This window comes from Callithrix jacchus, chromosome 7 (assembly GCF_049354715.1).
Source record: "Callithrix jacchus isolate 240 chromosome 7, calJac240_pri, whole genome shotgun sequence".
Taxonomy (NCBI): Eukaryota; Metazoa; Chordata; class Mammalia; order Primates; family Cebidae; genus Callithrix; species Callithrix jacchus.
This window is the reverse complement of record NC_133508.1, coordinates 28,239,181-28,258,391: the sequence shown is the minus strand read 5'-3', so window position 1 is coordinate 28,258,391 and position 19,211 is coordinate 28,239,181. Positions and strand designations below refer to the sequence as shown.

The 19,211-nt window shown below is 38.2% G+C and overlaps 1 protein-coding gene across 13 annotated transcripts in view; it reads left to right on the top strand.

Annotated features, from left to right (window-relative positions):
* The window catches only part of ODAD2 (outer dynein arm docking complex subunit 2), a 163,632-nt gene that overhangs the window by 34,916 nt on the left and 109,505 nt on the right, over nt 1-19,211 (top strand). For all 13 annotated transcript variants that reach the window (XM_035306996.3, XM_035306998.3, XM_009000094.5 and 10 more), the window contains one exon: nt 5,215-5,362. In XM_035306996.3, coding sequence (XP_035162887.1) covers nt 5,215-5,362 — 148 coding nt within the window. The remainder of the gene's footprint in view (nt 1-5,214; nt 5,363-19,211) is intronic.

Here is a 19,211-nt window from a genome sequence, read left to right as displayed (position 1 = left end):
GCTCTTCACTTGGCCTTTGCTGTAAGAGGTAGAGTTGGGCCACGCTGTTTTCTGCAGTATTGACTGAAATAGATCATTTGTTATCTAAACATTTTCTGTTCTTATTAGGCTTTCCTTTTCTGGCCCTTTGAATTAGACAGAGCGTGACTTTCTTGGGTCCTGTTTTTTGTCTGCACCCACTGGAGTTTCTGCTTTGCTGGCTTTTCCAGTGCCCAGTCTAGGATGAATGAGACAGAAATAGAACCCAGGGAATGCACCGCTGTGTTCCCTTTAGATCCCTAGGTAGTCCTCTTTTTTTTTCCCCCTCTATCTTTCAGATTCACCTTATGCTTGTTTTATATACAGTATCCAAATTTTTAGCTGTACTTGGTGGGAGAAATAAAGAAAAGTATATCTACTTCATCTTTCCTAAAATAGATATTGGGCCAAAGTATTTCATTTTTAGCTAGTTAGAGAACTTTAGGGTAATAGGTTAAGGTAAAGTTGTGTATCTAAACAACAACTATTATTCAATGATAAAAATGAAAAGTTCTCTGTGTCTAATCTTGCCTAAGTAGATAGAATGCTGTGGTAGAGAAGTGTTTCTTAAAGTGGAATTTGTAGATCAATTCAACATTGGTGTTTGCTTCTTTTTCCTCCTGAATATGCAGTTGCTATGGGATAGGATAGGAAGGAATCATGTCAAATAGGAAAAGCATTTTAAAGTTAGCTATCAAAGGAAAAAAAAAGGCAGCTTTTCTTTGGGGTGCTGCTTTTTAAAATGGGATTATGGAGTGATTGGGTTGACATATTTCATTCTGCCCTCAACTCCAGGAGCTTGTTAGGCTAAGAGAAAGTAAATTTAGGCTTTCCCCAAAGAATTTAGACCTATTCTAGTATATGCTTCAATCTGGAATCTTTAAGTTAAATTTAAGCCACTTCTTGAATAGACCTGATCTACTGGAAACTTCACTCAGGAGGCTTGTTAAATGGGAACAGATGCTTCAATTCAGGCCTTCCCTCTACCGTGGTCCAGAGAGCACAATCATAGTATTTTACACGCAAATTGGCTTTTGGAAGTGCAAAAATTGGGGCTCTCTGTGCCAAAAAACCTGTAAGAAATAAAGAGAATCATGGAATCTTGCAAATTAATACAATTTAAAAATTGCCCATCCTCTTCCTATGTTCCAAAATGGAATAGAGTAGAAAAGACTTTTACGGACGAGAACCCACGGGGAGTTGGAGAGAGGAGAGGAGGGAGAGAAACAAAGAAAATGAGAAAGAATTAGATATGAGCATGAGGCTTGAATGGACTATTCCTTGCCCATGAGCTTAATGTTGAGTTAGAAGCTTCTAGAGCAATGAGGAATAAAGTTTGCTTTCTCTTAAGACTTTTTAGAATTAGAGCACAATGATCATGATTCCACTTATTCTATTTTTGTAAATCAATGTTAAATTTCTGCAGATGGCCCGTTTTCAGCCCTCGTTGATTTCACTCCAGGTTTGCACTGTGTAGGGTGTCAGTAACCCTTTTATGGATTACCTCGTACCCAGATATGTTTCTGAAAGATTAATGGGAGCCCAGAATGAATACATGACTCCAGGGAGCGGCTGGTAGGGTCCTTGGGTTCCTTTTACCCATGGACACAACTCTAAATGCAAACCCGATTGAGTCATGTCTCCTCCTGGACTTTCACCCCTGTCCTGCTCTACAATATCCCATCTGAATCATTCTTCCACTTTGCTCTTTCTTTTACATTTTTGACTTGGGCCTCCTCATACTACAAGGAAATGAATTTCTTTATGTCCTCACCCTATGCACTAAAGCCTCCACTCTCTCCTTTCTTGCATTTATTGAAAGTTTTCCTTGACAGCAGAGATTCTCCTTCAGGACCTTCTTTTCCCAAGGTCCTGTATAATCACAGAGGCAGAAATCTCCTCTTTATTGCTTCAAACTACCTTACTCTTCAGATTCGACCTCCTTTCCCATGAAGCTGATGTAAGCCTCTGACTTTGCTGTTTTCCATAGATCCATGATCACTCATGATGTTAACATTGACTTGCTGTGACTTTCATCCTACATCCAGTCATCATCTTGAAAAATCTGAAACCCCAAGAGGAAGACCAGGACCAAATCTTGGCCTACACACTCCCTGGTTTCAGTCTCCCTGACTGTCGCCTCCTCTCCATCAACCTGCCTCTGTTGCCACTTCCTGGAATTATCACCAAAAATACCCTCCTTTCATAATCTTAACCTAGACTGCATTCATTTTTTCATTCATTTATTCACACATGCTTTAATCTCTTGATTCTTCTAGCAAATATTTATTGAATGACTTTCTTGTGCTAGGTGAGACGGTATAAAAGACCAAAATGGTCCTTGCCTTTATGGAACTTACTAATACAATACAAGAAAACAGAAATAAAAATTTTCTGATAGTTACCCAGGTGGACAAGGTGCTAAGCTTCAAAATAATGGGAACTTAGATAATTACTCATAGACCACAGCTTTGATTCTGCCATTGCTGAAGATCAAGGTGAAGGCAAAAACCTAACAAGTTACTTAATTGATAGGGTCCCTAAGATTAAAACAGATCAGATCTTCAAAAGCAAAACCACAGCTTTTCCTTGGAGTTTGAGAAAGATACTGAAAGACGGCATTCTTCAGCAGCATTCCCTTGATACCTGGTAGCCAACAGGCCCTCCATGCACGTTTGTTGAATGTATATGCATGATAATACAGAACTATCTAACAAGTATTTCATGCTCTCTCTATGCCAGGCACTGTGATAAGCTCTTTACATACTAATTGCTGTTATCATCCCCGATTCTCAGGTGAGGAAACTGAGGCACATGTGAGTTAAATGACTACACCAACTCCCATAAGAACCAAGGGAACAGCTCCCATTACAACTATTTGTTTTACACAGCCACTTTACTAACCATGGAGTTTTGTTCATGCCTATTATTATTATTATTATTGAGACAGAGTCTTGCTCTGTCATCCAGGCTGCAGTGCAGTGGCACAGTCTTGCCTCACTGCAACCTCTGCCTCCCAGGTTCAAGTAATTCTCCTATCTCAGACTCCTGAGTAACTGGGACAAGAGGTGTGTGCCACCACACTCAGCTAATTTTTGTATTTTTAGTAGAGACAGGGTTTCACCATGTCGGCCATGCTGGTCTCAAACTCCCGACTTCAAGCAATCTACTCACCTTGGCCTCCCAAAGTGCTAAGATTACAGGCATGAGTTACAATGCCTGGCCCAAATTATTTTTTAACTCATTATCTCTATAATGAGAGTAATAACAACCTCCTAGATTGTTGAAAGAATTAAAAGGAGACATTTTACCCAGAGTCTGTTGTCCCGAATTCTTGTGACCAAATTCATGGGATTCTGAAAAACTCGCTTTAAAAAAGGGTAATGAAATTCATATAATGTATAATATATAACAACCTCTATTGAACCGTGAGCCAATATCCTATAATCAAAAACATGAGCATTTCTGTAGTGAAACATGAGTATTCACAATGAATTAGAGCAATAAAGGCCATAAATAGTCTAGTATCAATTCATACAAGGCCTCAGCAACAGGTTAAGTCCAGTGGGGGGAAAAGTCCATTTTCAGAGCTTTTTGGATTTCAGAATTAGAGGAAAAGTATTGTGGACTTGTGTTTTCTATAGTGGTCACTGACCTTGTGGCTTTGATATTTAAGGACACCTTAATATGTGATTGGCAAGAGTCATATTTTAAGTAATTTTGGATCCTTCAAGATGAATGATTTTTTTTTTTCTTTCCCCTTAATTTCTCTGAGGTTTCCTTGCTTGTAGAATGGGGATAATAGAGCCTGCCTTGTGAGGTGGTTGTGGGGTTTAGAAATAATGAGTACCTGGGACAAAATCGACATTTAGAACTGGTGGCTGCTGTTGGTATTATTTGATATTAAAATCAGCTAGAAGACCTAAAAGTTTGCTTCTGTCCTGTGAGATCAGGAACATATGGGAAACAATATCAGGATCAACATCCTGGGATGAGTGATGGACGAGCAGCTCCGGAAGCATCATTGTGGGTTTGGTGACCCAATGGCAATAACCTCACATCCAGCAGTGGGAGGTGAAGACAGGCTGGTGTGATGAGTGTGCATGAGAGACCTCTGCAGGGACACAGGGTATATATGAGATTACAGAAGGCTCTTATAATACTGTTGCCCATGCATCAAACCACAGAATGTAATGTTCTTCTGTGGAACTCAACACTTTGCATGCTAATGCCTCTCAGAGTCGGTGGTTAACTCTCGGTCCTGAACCTGATGATGTTCATGTCATTGCTGTTCTTTGGCACCTTGGCTTTCCAGGTACTTTGCTGTAGGCGTTCTGGAAAGATGTGCTGAATAGTGACTCTCCTTGGTAACAGAGCCTCTTTCACTTGAGGGCCTTGCAGCACTGTCCAGTTGAATTTTCTGGAATAATAGAAATACTCAGTGTCTGAGCTGTCCCGTGTGGTACATGGGCCATGAGCACTTGAAATGTGGCTAGTGTGCTTAGAGAACTGAATTTTTAAACTTTCTTCAATTTTAGTTAAATAAGTAAGTTGAAATACCTGTAAATATAGATGACCACATGTAATGAGTGGCGGTATTACTGAAAAGTATGACCTGAGGACATTTACTGAATTCTTTTGTTTATTTCTCACTGTTTTCTTTATCATGATTATTGCACCCAGAGCAATTGCACCTGCGATAGAGACAGGTTTATTCATCTCACGCATTTCCTTTTTTATTTTACTTTTTTTGAGACAAAGTCTTGCTCTGTCTCCCACACTGGAGTGCAGTGGTGTGGTAATGTAATAATGGTTTACTGCAGCTCAAACTCCTGGGCTCAAGTGATCTTCCTACCTCAGCCTTCTGAGTAGCTGGGATTACAGACATTCACCACTATGTCTGGCTAATTAAAAAAATATATATTTTTTTGTAGCTCAACATAGCAGAGTCTTGCTATGTTGTCCAGGCTGGTGTTGAACTCTTGGCCTCAAGTGATCCTCCTACCTCAGCCTCCCAAAGCACTGGGATTATAGGCATGAGCCACTGCACCTGGCCTCATGTAGCTCTTAATAGAGATCTACTAGAACTCAGAAGGTGTTGGTATCTGATCCATTGCTTGTGTCCATGTTGCCAAAATATTATTATTACCATCTCCACACTATAGCTTACATATATATATGTTGTTATTGTTCTAGAAAGAGTGCTGAAAAGATTGAGGAAATCATTAGTGACAGTTCCTCAGAAAGTGAGGAAGATGAAGAACCACCTGACCATCGTCAGGAAGCAAATGCAGATTTGCCATCAGAATATTGGCAAATTCAGAAGCTGGTGAAATATTTAAAGGTAAGAAAGGTCTATGGCACTATGTTTGTAATGTTCATTTAGAATACTTTCCCAAAAATATATATGCTGCTTTCAAGTTTACTTTATGTTTCTTTCAAATAAGAGTAGCAAACACTCCTGTTGTTTTATCTAGTGTGTGCAGGGGAAGGTCTTATTACCCTGAGAATGCAAGATTCATCCTCATGGAGCAAGCAGGCTGCCTGGTACCATCCCTCTCTCCTGGCTGGAGAGTGGGCCTGGTAAACAGCTGAAATTGTGACTTGCTGCCATTTTATGATTTGTAGTATGGTGTGGAAGAAATAACATGGATTTTTAAAGCTGAATTTTGGTTAAACTCTAGGCTGTTTCATTTACTAGCAATGTCACTGTTGAAACATTACAGTTTGATCCCTGATTTTCTTCAACCCATGGAATAAAATTAATATACCTGTACTACAGATTATTATAAAGTTTTAAAAAATATACTTGAAACATACAGCATGGTTTCTGAGACATTGTTGGTGCTTATAGTGTGGATTGGTCCGTTTTCATTTCTCTCTTAAGTCAGATAGCATATATGAGAATATTTTACATAATAATTGGCCCACATAATGTATTTAAGTACTTGAATTTGTGGGAGGGCAAGGGAAATGGCTCACCAAAACCCAGATTAATATTTATTTCGACATCAGATAGCAGGTATTGATGGTCTTTAGGCCTTGTGTAAAGCCAATGTCCAGAAGTATTTGTGAAAAAACATTTGACTTAATTCATGTTTTCTTTTTGGTTTTCCATGTCTTTGGTCAATCAACCAAGGGCATTTGCCAGTGGCTTTCCTTGACTTAATTATTGCGCAATGTAAACATTTATCAAAATACTACATTGTATCCCATAAATATATACAATTATTCTTGGTCAGTTAAAAATAAATAATATTTTGGCCAGGTGAGGTGACTCACACCTGTAATCCCAGCACTTTGGGAGGCCAAGGCGGGTGGATCATCTGGGGTCGGGAGTTCAAGACCAGCCTGGCCAACATGGTGAAATCTCATCTCCATGAAAAATACCAAAAACGTTTACCCAGGAATGGTGGTGGATGCCTATTATCTCAGCTATGGGAGGCTGAGGCAGGATAATCGCTTGAACCCTGGAGGCAGAGGTTGAGCCAAGATCACCCCATTGCACTCCAGCCTGGGGGGCAAGAGCAAAACTCTGTCTTAAAATAAATAAATAAATAAATAAATAAATAAATAAATAAATAAATAAATAAATATTTTCATATCTCAAAAAGGGTATGAGCTTATATGAAGCCCTAATGCTCAACTTGAAGACCCTTTTGGCAGGCTCTTAATGATTTAACCAACATCAAGGCAAAATGAAATTTTTTATTTTTAATTTGGACTGTTTGTCATGAAAGAAACCTCTAGACTATTGGAGAGGACAGTTAATATTTTGTGAGTTTTAAAATTTCATTTTTAAGCATGATACTTTATAAATATTAAATATTTTTATGGCATCTGTCAATTTTTAAAATGGTTTTTATTTGGCATTTATTTTGTGTTAATGTTTTCCTCAGTGTTTTGTATTATGAAATTTCTATATCAAGTGCTTATTGTTTTTACATGTTGGTGCAGTATATAATTATGTCACATAATAATAAATAATAATATTATTTGGCTCATAATAATACATATAATATATATAATAATAATATTTGGCTCATTATAATCTGGCTCAATAATAAATCATGCATTTATTACATAAGATTTTTTTTTTACAGAAAACCTCTGAAATTTTGAGCATAACTCTACCACAAAAACATGATTTACTGTTTATTATGATAGAAATGATTCACTCTTATTACAGGCATTCATTATTGTTTAAAGACATGTAAATGAAATGTTAGGAAAAATACAGAATCATATAACTTGGGAACTCATGCAAATTCCTAGGAATTTTGATTGCATATTCCTAGATCTTGAAGATTAATCTGTTGGGAATTTGGAAACACTAGCATGGAGCACAGGCCAGATTCAGGCCACATGCTCCTGAGCTCCCCTTTGCCAGGAGTACTTGTGCACAAACCACATTGATTGACACAGCGGCCTAGTCTGGCATGTACAGTGACTATGTGCAGCCTTGGGGCACTTAGGACACCCTTGCAACAGTGCCTCTGCATCTGTGCCAAACCACAGAGCCTCCTGTGATCGTCTCTCCTGGACTCTTAAAAAGCATGTCATCTAGGGAGGGGGGAACTGGCAGTGGAGAACTTTGCCAACACTACTCCCTCTCTTTGAGGTGGACAGCTCTAGACAGGCCCAATGGGGCTTAGACATGGCCCTTCCTTTCTTCCTTCCCCCTTCCTTCCCCTCCCCTCCCCTCCCCTCCTTTCCACTTCCCTCCTCCCCTTCTCCTCCCCTTCCCTTCCCTTCCCTTCCCTTTTCTTCCCTTTTCTTTCCTTTCTTTCCTTCTTTCTCCTTTCCTTTCTTCCTTCTCTTTTTTACCCTCCCCTCCCCTCCCCTCCCCTCCCCTCCGCTCCCCTCCCCTCTCCTCTTCCTTTTTCTCTTTCCCAGGCTGATCTTGAACTCCTGGCCTTAAGCAATCTTCCCACCTTGGCTTCCCAAAGTGTTGGGATTACAGGCATAAGCCACTATGCTTGTCCAAGGCATAGCCTTTCAGAAGATGCATTAAGAGAGTCCTGAGTTTTTCCCAAGAGTCCTGGTCCATTATCTTAATTTTATTAGCAAAAGGAAACATAGTCAAAATGGCAGAAACAAAAGATGGGCCAGGAAGCAGAATACCAGAGTAATTAGAAGCATGGTCTTTGACGCTGGAAAGACCAGCTGAGTTGAAATTCTGCCGCTTACTCAGTGGCCCTGGGTGAGTTGACTAACCCCTATAAGCTTCAGTTTCCTCACTGGCGAAGATGGAAAAATAAAAGTTCTCTCATATTAGGATTATTTAATGAAATATAACACATGTAAAGTGCTTAGCACAAAGAACTTGGTAACCGTTGGCAATTATAATTATTTCTATTGCTTATTATTATTGTAGAAAACGTGTGGCATGGAGACTTAACTGACTTGTATAGGTGGCCTTCAATTTTTACTTTCAGTTCTCTAGCAACCAGTAAAAGGAGGGAAACAAAGTGAGTTAATACAGAAAGGGAAAGTCTCTCAGCATCTCAAAATGAAAACAAACCAGTTGCCAGTGAGTATAACTGATCCTGGTGCTAAGAGCAGAAAGAATTTTCTCCCTTAGGATTTAATGGGGCAGGCATGGAGTGAGAGAGTGAACAGCCTCAATAATATCCTCCCAGTGAACAGAGCAAAGAGAGTGTCTCAAATAGCCTAATTACTGGATAACTATCTTGAGTTTTTCAACTATTTAGAGTAAGTCCATGTAGCATTAGGCAAAAAAGAGATGCACTATTTCTGTCCCAGTACAGCTAAAGAAAACATTTATTGATGAAGTGCTACTTAAATTTGCACAAGTTATTCATCAATAAATCATGTGCAAATGTGATACTCTTGGCCAGACAGTAAATTGCTTGGAATTCTTATAGTTCCCACAGGTAAATTTTCTTAACATAGCCAATAAAAGGAAAAGTGTATCTATAAATGATTTCAAGGTTTTTGACACAGATAAATGTTTTATATGGAGACACAAAACAATATTAAAAGTCTATGAAATGCAAAATTGAATGTCTCTAGGTAATCTCAAAATAAATACACCTGACATTTTAATTTGTGAAATTATGACTTAAATGTAGATTTAAGCTAGCAGAGAAATGTTCATGTTGACCTGACTTTCTATTTACCATTTTCCAAGTAGTGTAATGTCTGTGATTGTTGGGAAAAAAAGATTTGATGAGCTCATTAATACCCAAACAGGTCAGTGAACCATAGCTTATTCGTCTGGAGCTATGAGCTCATATGTTGGCACATACATGGCTTTTGTATTTAATTATTTGGTTTGACATATGTTAATTTCAATCTGCAAGTTTTTTCATCCAGAGTTTTTGAACACAATGTAATTTTCAAATTAATGAATATATCGTATTTTTACTCACCAACCTTCCAGCTTCTTTTCTCCCTGCAGCTGATGACTCTGTATTCTAATTCTTAAGGAAGCAATGAATCCCCTTTTCAGCTACCTTACTGATAAGCACCTGTGTTCTGCCTTCTGCCATTCTGATGGTTCAGGTTGTCTGTCTTAATACCTACTTCTTGAGTAGAGAGACCAGATTAAATTTATTGCTGTATCTTGCAGAGCATCTTGCTAATGGGTGCAAACTCGCCTCCCCACCTCTGCCCCTATGGTGCAAAAGGGAGAGGATGAGGTTCCTTAGTGGCAGGCCTTTGCTGTTCTGCACTCTCAGCTCCCTGAAAGTAGTTCTTCCGGCCTCTGAGCCTGCCTTTCCTTCTGCTGTTGACTTCTTTCCCACTTTTCTTGCATCCTTCTCTCTTTCTTTTCCTGCCTTTTTTCTTGTAGACATACCAGTAGATTGCTCTATTTGGTAACTTTATATGGATTTTATATTCTTCCCTGGCCAGGATTGTTTAAAAATTTTGCAAGGAAAATGTCTTGCTTTTGATCACTTCCAGTGATTAAAGGAGATGGTTTGTTAACGTCTCTATGCTCCATACTAATTCTATGAGTCTCTCTAAAACTTGAGTGAAATCGTGCTCATTTCTAAATAAGGTATGTGGAGATCCCCTTTTGTAAAATAGGAGAAGGGATGTAGGATATTTCCTTTGTTTGGAAATGTGGAAATAAATATTAGTTACAAGTACTGTATGCTATAAATTCATACAAACGGGGATCCTTCAGTAGAGATGGGTAAAATGTTGAAAGGTAATAATTATAAGTAGATTTGCATTTTATACACATTGTAATGAAAAAGAATTTCTGGACCCAAGGTCAAAAACATGTTGAAATCCATTTCAATGTGGATTGAAGGTGGAGTGGTCATGGTACTTAACACTATAGGATCAGTAAATCCAAGAACAAATTGAAAAGACTAGAATAGTGCCGAGAACATGGTTGGGTGGTCAGCTTTTTGGTAGTTTAGGGACATGTCAGAGGCTGGGCCTAGAATTTTGATTTATCTCCCTTGAAGATATTTCCTGGAGCTGTCACTAGAGGATAAGTTGCTCGTATTATCCAGGCACCAGCTCTAGGCTCCACAACGGTTATATGGGTAAGCACAGCTGGACATCTGCCCTTAGTGTGAGTTGCTTCATCCAGCCAGTCTTACTCCTGAGTACTTGCTGCAATGATGGAGCCCTCTAGGGTTCATTCCCAGGGCCTTTTCTCCATGGGTACCTCCTCCCTGTGGGATGCCAGCTTCTGTACCTGGGATTTTGATCACAGTCCAGGTGGGAGAATGGGGAAAAGGATGATGAAAGCATTGATTTGGAAAGATGAATCCAGCAGCAGGTGATATGCCATGTGAATCTGATGGGAAGGGATGAGAAGACAGTGACAATGGTTACATGGGTAGAAAGGATGGGAATTACCACACATTCATCCTCTCCCCTAACCCATGATGGGTTGGTGAGGGGTAGGCTGATATGTTCATTCTACATCATCAAATTCCTAAAACATTAGTGTTGATTTCACGTTTCACATGAGCCAGATTGTTTGCCATGCTTTTGCTCTGTAACTACAAATTGAGAATTTTCAGGCCATGAAAAGTGAAGATGCCTGGTGGATCTCAGCTTAGCAGTGGCCAATACTCTGTTCCAGAGTGACATCTAAAAGACATTCACATCAGAAATGCCACTGGGCTGCCAACTTCAGAAGGGACCCCCAGAATTCTTTCCTTGGCATATTTTGGATTTCTTCTCTGGAGGGGGATTCTTGGCAAGGACATTTTTCAGACCTGAAAAGCTTTGTTAAGGACTCCATTTGTGGGGCTCAGTTCCTTAATGATCTTACGTAAACGGATTACACACACACACACACACACACACACACACACACTCCTTGATCGGTTAGAGTTTGAGTGGTAATTGGAAGTTGTATGAGTTTTTGTTGTAGGAATTTGATGTACTTTGCAATCAATTACAGTTAATTAAATTCCTTTCCCATTACTTGAGTTTTGGGTATAGAGTGGCAGGTAGTTTGATCCTTGTTTCATTGGTGGAAAAGCTGAGAAATTCTTTGCTCCAGGCCACACAGAAGGCTGGCACCGAGTCCAGGCTTCTGTCTTTATTGCCCATTGCCTGGTTGTTCTGTTCCACTGTCAAGAAATTCAGGACCCAGGAGGCCTGCAGAGCTTGCTCTTGTACCTTTCTATCATTTCTCTTGTTTGGATTTGTTTATTTGAGTAAGGGAGTCAACAGGGAGCCCTTTCTATAAAGAAACTCAGTATTCACGTTTGGACGGCCATATTAGACTGTGCTCTTTTGCTAAGTTTTTACTTATAAAAATGGAAACTATTGTGATGGCACAGTTATTCTTGTTAAAAATAGTCTTTCAAAAATGGAAAACAATAGTCACTGTTTATCCACTCGAATCAACTCCAGTAGTTAGAAAGGAAAATAAGTACCACGTTCTTGAGAAACTTTCTTTAAGTTAATACATGTGTTGCTGCATTGATGCAGGTTGACTTTCTTAAAAAAGTCAGTGACAAACAGTAGGAGAACTTTTGTGATTATTTTTTTAAAATTGCCTGTTTGAAATCATAAGATATTTAAATTCTATCAGCTAAAAAATGTCTACTCATAATCTGCATTCATGTTTCCATAAATATTGTAGTGTAAGAAATGAATGTACTTTATTTGGATTACTGATAATGTATGTTATTTGTATGCTTATATTGCCCACAAAAGAAGAATTTGTCTTCTTTTATTTTTGTTATAAGGGAGATTGTGGAAGAAATGGAGAGGCTCATCTCCATCATTCCCAAAGAGAAATCTATATTTAAGTTTTCGAGCTTTAAGCTCTCCTTGTCTCTTGGTTGTCATAAATAAATATTTGTGGAGAAAAAGCAGAGTAAAGACAATTAGATCAGTATGATAATACAATGCTACTGACTTACAACAGTTTATATGACGACTAGCTAGCACTAAGCTACCACATCAACTTAATAACTGAAAAATGACAATATGAAAAATCTCAGGGGAGTTTCCTTAAGCTTTAACTCATTCATTCATTCACTCATGTGTTTATTCATGAATGTGTGTTATGAGCCAGCACAGCTAGAGCATAATGACATGATACACATACTCATCTAGTTATTTATACAATTTTTTATTGGAATGAACTGTGATATCTAAGGCAGTTTTATGTAGTAGATCTTTTTAGGGGAATTTCTTGCCCCATATATTTGCAGCAACACTTATTTTTGTTCCTTAAAATATGCTTTTCCCTTAAAATTAATTTAAGAAAACTAAGTACCCATTGGAGAAAAGTAATAGTACTGGCTAGTTCCCAGTTTATATAATGTGCTAGGCTGCTTTGCTTTCTGTTTTAAAAACACACACTCATGTCCTGTTACAGAGTCTGCATGCTGAAGAATTTCTAAACATATGAATTAAGGCATGAATAAGAGGCATCAGATTTGGTATAAATGATTTTTCATTTTACATCTCTCTATAAATCTATTGTTATCATTATCTAAAATTGCGTATTTGCAAGAAACATATTAAACTCCATGACCCTTTTTGGTAAATTGGCCTTGAGATTTCTGTTGGAGGGCTGTGGCTCTTCCCAGCCCTTGCTCCCTGGGTGTGTATGGCTGTCTGGTTGTGGCTGCTGATGTTTCTGTGACATAGAGCATAGCAGAAGCACGTGTTATTCTTCTCCTATTTCCCTTACTCCCTTCTGTGTTTAAAATATTTAAATATTGTACAAATAATACACTCATATATGCTTAGTGTGAAACTTCAAGCCATGCAAAGTGGAAGCCCCTTCCAGATATTTCTCTGCTTATATACATATACATATGTAGTTTATTCACATAAATGAAATCTTATTTCTTAGTCTACATTTTGCTTTTTGTATTTAATATGCTGTCTTGGTGATCTTTCATATCTACCACACTCCTTTTAATTATTATATAGTATATCATTAAAGGTGTATATCATTAATGTATTTAACAGTTGCCTTATTGATAACATTTAAGTTGCCTCTCAATTCAGTTTTTGTTACTACAAACAATACTGCAGCTAATATTTTTTACATATTCTTTGGATATATACATTATTTCTATGGAATGGGTTCTTTGAAATAAAATTACTTGGGTCAAAGAGAATGCACATTTACATTTTGATAACACTAATAGGGAGTTCTATACACATGTCAATATATTTATAAGATTTTTGATTGGAATGAACCATGATAGCTAAGGCAGTTTTATTTAATTGTTCAATGGGTATAAAATTTTATTTATGGGCTGGGGGTGGTGGCTCACGCCTGTAATCCCAGCACTTTGGGAGGCCGAGGAGGGTGGATCACGAGGTCAACAGATCGAGACCATCCTGGTCAATTTGGTGAAACCTTGCCTCTACTAAAAATACAACAAATTAGCTGAGCATGGTGGCGCATGCCTGTAATCCCAGCTACTCAGGAGGCTGAGGCAGGAGAATTGCCTGAACCCAGGAGGCAGAGGTTGCAGTGAGCCGAGATCGCGCCATTGCACTCCAGCCTGTAACAAGAGCGAAACTCCGTCTCAAAAAAAAAATTTTTTTTTTATTTATGGAAGATGAATAAGTTCTAGATATCTGCTGTACAACATAGTACATGTAGTAAACAGTATATATCGTGCACTTAAAACATTTAAGAAGTAGATTTCATATTAAGTGTTCTCACCACAAGAAAGGCAGAGATGAAGGAAATTTTTTCAGATGATGGATATATTTATTACTTTCATTGTAGTAATGATTTCACAGGTATATGCATATATCCAAACTCATCAAATTGTATACATTAAAGATGTGCAGTTTCTTACTATCAATTATATCTCAATAAAGCTATTTAAAACAAAGAGAAAAATAATATATGCACACTAAAATTTGAGAAGCCTTGCATTAAAAATTTTTATAGAGAAATAATGAAGAGTAATAAACAAAACAAACTTGGTTTATGTAAAAAAAGGTTTCATAGCTCTTTACAGAAAGCAAACATCAATTTACACTCTACCTGTAACATAGCAATGGTTTTCAGTCTTGGACCCTCAACCTCAGAGTGAAATTAGCCAAGGCTGTTAAACAAAGGAGCAAATAAACAAAAGACCCTGATGCCCAGGTACTGTTTTTTGGAAGTTTTGATTGAATTTGTCCAATATGGAATCTAGGCATTAATAGACTTTTAAATCTCCCCATGGTATTAAAATTGTTCATCTACAATGAGAACACATGGACACAGGGAGGGGAACAACACACACTGGGGCCTGTCGGGGAGATGGGCAAGGGGACAGGGGAGCATTAGGACAAAGAGCCGAATGTTTGTGAGGGTCAAAACCTACCTAGGGTTGGTGGGTGCAGCAAACCACATGGCACACATTTACCTTTGTAACAAACCTGCACATTCTGCATATGTATCCTGGAACTTAAAGTAAAAAAAAAAGGTTGTTAATCTAGGATTTAAATCCATTGTTTTAAATTCTCATTGATGGTCAGTCTTTTTATTTTGGCCAATTCTCATAGGGGCAAAATGGATCTAGTCTAAATTTTCGTATTTCTGATTACTAGTGAGGTTGATGATTTTTTTATATGTCGAATAGCCATTTTTTTGATCTTTTGCATACTTTTTCTGTGTGGTTGTTTGTCTTTTTAATTTTTGATGATGTAAATTAAACCTTTGTCTGTTATACTAATTGCAGATACTTATTTTCTCTTAGCATGTCAGATGTCTTTATTTTTTGAGATGGAATCTTGCTCTGTTGTCCAGGCTGGAGTGCAGTGGCAAGATCTTGGCTCACTGCAGCCTCTGCCTCCCTGGTTCAAGCAATTCTCCTGTCTGAGCCTCCTGAGCAGCTGGGACTACAGGAATGTGCCACCACACATGGCTAATTTTTGTATTTTTAGTAGAGATGGGATTTCACCATATTGGTCAGGCTGGTCTTGAACTCCTGACCTCAGGTGATCCACCTGCCTTGGCCTCTCAAAGTACTGACATTATAGGTGTAAACCACCACACCCAGCTGGATGTCTTTTTATGTACTCTTTTGTACATTAATAAATATTTACTATTTCTTCATGGCTTATAGGTTTTATTTCTTAGGAACTAGGAGTTCAGTTTTTATATCAATTATACCTCAATAAAGCTGTTTAAAACAAAGAGAAAAATAATATATGTTTTTCTAATATAGACTGGGCTTTTCTGAAGTCATTCCAAGAGGACAAAAATACTTTCCAGTTCCCTCTGTTAGTTTTATAGCTTTTTAAAAAAATTTTAAAGTTCAAATTCTTAATCCTTCTGGAATTCACTTGATGTGTAATGTAAGGTAAGGATCTAACTTCACTTATTTTTCTCTAGAGGGACAGTCAATTGTATCAGTACAGACTATTGGCCTATCTGCTTTTCCTCCAATGATCTGGGATGCCACCTTCATAAAATTCTGCCATCTCACGTGTGAGAGTTTGTGGATCTTTCTCTTTGCATTAACTTATTTGGATGTTCCCACGCTAATTCCGTGCTGTTTTAATTACCATAGCTTTGATATATTTTGATATTTGGTAGACCAGATCTTGGCTCACTGCAACCTCTGCCTCCCTGGTACCTTTCCATTTTTAAAACTTATTTTTTGGATTTTTCATCCTGGATCATCTTTAGAATAAATTGAAAATCAAGTTAACAAACCCCTAAAATTCTGTTGGCATTTTGGTTGGTTTACACGAATTTATAAATTATTTTTTTATAAACTGCAATTGTAATAATGTTGAATTAAGGCTGGCCACGGTGGCTCAGGCCTGTAACCCCAGCACTTTGAGAGGCTGAGGTGGGGGAATCATCTGAAATGAGGAGTTTGAGACCAGCCTGACCAACATGGAGAAACCCCGTCTCTACTAAAAATACAAAAAAATAGCCAGGCATGGTGGCACATGCCTGTAGTCCCAGCTACTCAGGAGGCTGAGGCAGGAGAATCACTTAAATCTGGGAGGCAGAGGTTGCAGTGAACCAAGATCATGCCATTGCACTCCAGCCTGGGCAACAAGAGCGAAACTCCATCTCAAAAAAAATAAATACAATAAAATAATTTTATTTCTTAGGAAATAAAATAAATAAATCAATAAATAAAATTGAATCACCCTGCTCAGGCCATTTAGTCTTTTACATACATTAGTGATATTTAGTAGGTTTTTTTCATGTGTATCAAAAGCATTTTCTATGAAATTTAGTCATAGATATTTTCTTATTATGTTGCTAATACTGACATGGGAACTTTTTCAAATTAAATATTTTGATTTGTTATTGTTAGTGCATAAATGGTTACTTTAAAATTCTGCTCTTGTATCCAGCCACTTTATTAAACTTTTTCAAATTCATTGTAATTACTCAGCTCATGCTTAGTCTTTTTAGTAAAATAATTATATTTGCTATAAATTTTTCCTCATTGCAATAACTAGAACATTCCAATAATTTTAAATTCCTGTAAATGTTTCATGGCAAATTAAAAAAAAAAGTGTATGGGCCAGGCCTGGTGGTGCATGCCTCTGGTACTAGTTGCTTGGGAGGCTGAGGCAAGAGGATCTCTTGAGACTGGGAGATGGAGGTTGCAGTGAGCTGAGATCACACCATTGCACTCCAGCCTGGGCAACAGAGCAAGACTCTGCCTCAAAATAAATAAATAAATACAATTAAAATAATGTATATACCATCCTTGCATGGTTCCTCACCCATTCCTGATAAAACATTCTCAGCAAGCTTGTAAAACAGCAACCTGAAGTCTACTTTATTTAAGAATATATGTATATTTTTCTTCTGGAAACAGTATTTTCTTTTTCTCCTCTGGGTTCCGTTCAGTCTTAGGTTTATGCGTGCTAAGTCATCAGTATAAAATAGACTTGCAAATAAACAGAAGGAACACGATGTCTTTTTCTGTGTTGACTCACATGGTTATGTACCACTCACTGTTGGTACCTGCCTGGTACCATTTCTGATCCTGGGAGAAGAAGAGTAACTCTAAGCCAACCTTCATGTTGGGCACCAGGTCCCTGTGATCATTAATGAGCAGTTGCTGGCAGGAGTTTGCTTTTCTTGCTCTCTGAATGGCATGTTTGAAGGAAAAAATGCTGAGAATGTTTGAAGCCAGCTGCATGACCATGTGATAATTGTGCCACTTTTTCAAGTCTCACCAGCTGCTTTCTGATTGCAGATGGAGAAGCCATGTGAGGTAGGGACAGGACAAGCGGCCTCTGGTCCTGATTATTCCCTGCCTGCCTTCTGGTCTCACTGTGGTCATGTGAGGCTGTGACAATAACTTCAAATGATGTCCTTGCAAGCATGTTGCCCAACAGAGTTGGAGTTTCATCTATGCTAATAGCATTCTTTCTTGAACAAAGTTGATAAAAACCTTTCAAAAGTTTCTTTACGGTTCATGATGAGTCACCTCTACCTCCTACTGCAATTCATCTTCTGTTCTCTGAATCCCTGCAGTAACCTGACTGGTGTCCATGCATCCATCCACACTTGCCCCATCCAGCCAGAGCGATCTTTTACAAATGGCATCATTGTAAATTACATTGGCCAATCTTGAAATAAAGATGAACATTCTCAGCCCAGACTCTGGGCCCAGCAGCCCAGCTGGTTTTCAGCTCATCTTGCACCATGCTCCCACCCTGGGCTCTGGCCTCCTTTAGGGGCTAAACATGACATGCTCTACTCCCCTGGGTTTTTGCATATACTCTTTGCTCTGACAGGTGGACATTTCATCACATCCCCTCCTTTGCCTGGGAAATCACCTATTTTCTGCCCAGATCTCAACTCAGATGTTCTTTCGCAATGGGTGATGCTCCAATTTAGGTCAGAGTTCCCTGTGATGTCCTCCCACAGCTCCACACCCTGTCCTGTGTAGCACTTCTCAGCTTCATAGTTTCTGTTTATTTGGGTGATCTTAATAAAGTTAAAAACTTTCTCCTCCACTACACTATAAGCTCCATGAAGGCAAGGACAGTGTCTGTTTTTGTACACTGGTGTGGCTCTAGTGCCGACCATCCAGCATGGCAACACATTTGTTGAATGAAATAACAAAATAACACAAAAGTGATTTGAGGCAGCCCACTCCCTGTTTTACTCTTGAATACATGGCTCATTTCCACATAGCAAATGTTTGTTTCTTCCTTATCAATGGTAAGGGAGGGACACTGCTCTATATAGTCCATGGGGTAATACTTACTTATTTCAAAGATTTTATTTGAAGTTATTTTAAAAAATCAATACTGTTTAGGAAGATATCTTTAATTCATCTTGTCTTTCAAAAATAAATCTTAAGAATAGTGAGAGAGAGCCACTTTCACTTAATCTCTGCATGTTTAAAACCTAATGGTGACAGTGAACCAATGCCTCCTAGTCATTGGAAAGAATGCCAATTGCAAAAAAAAAAAAAAAAAAAAAAATCCAAAGACCAACAGAGCCTGGAGATGTTTGAAAAGAAACAGAGGCAGGCAGACAGCTAGCAAAAGAATTGCATTAATTTAAGAAGTGGAAAAGCTTATTGGAAGCATTTTTCAAAGTCCTTCAGAAGCTAGTAAAATCATATTTTAGTGTATTTTCTCTAGCTCTTAAAACCTCACAAATGCAAATGCATGATAAAATGTGAAAATAAGTATTGGTAACTAATTATATTCTCAGGGGAGATTTAGTTGACAAAGGAGCGTGTTTGCACGTTTTCTTCTCAGTTTGATGTTTATGGCATCTG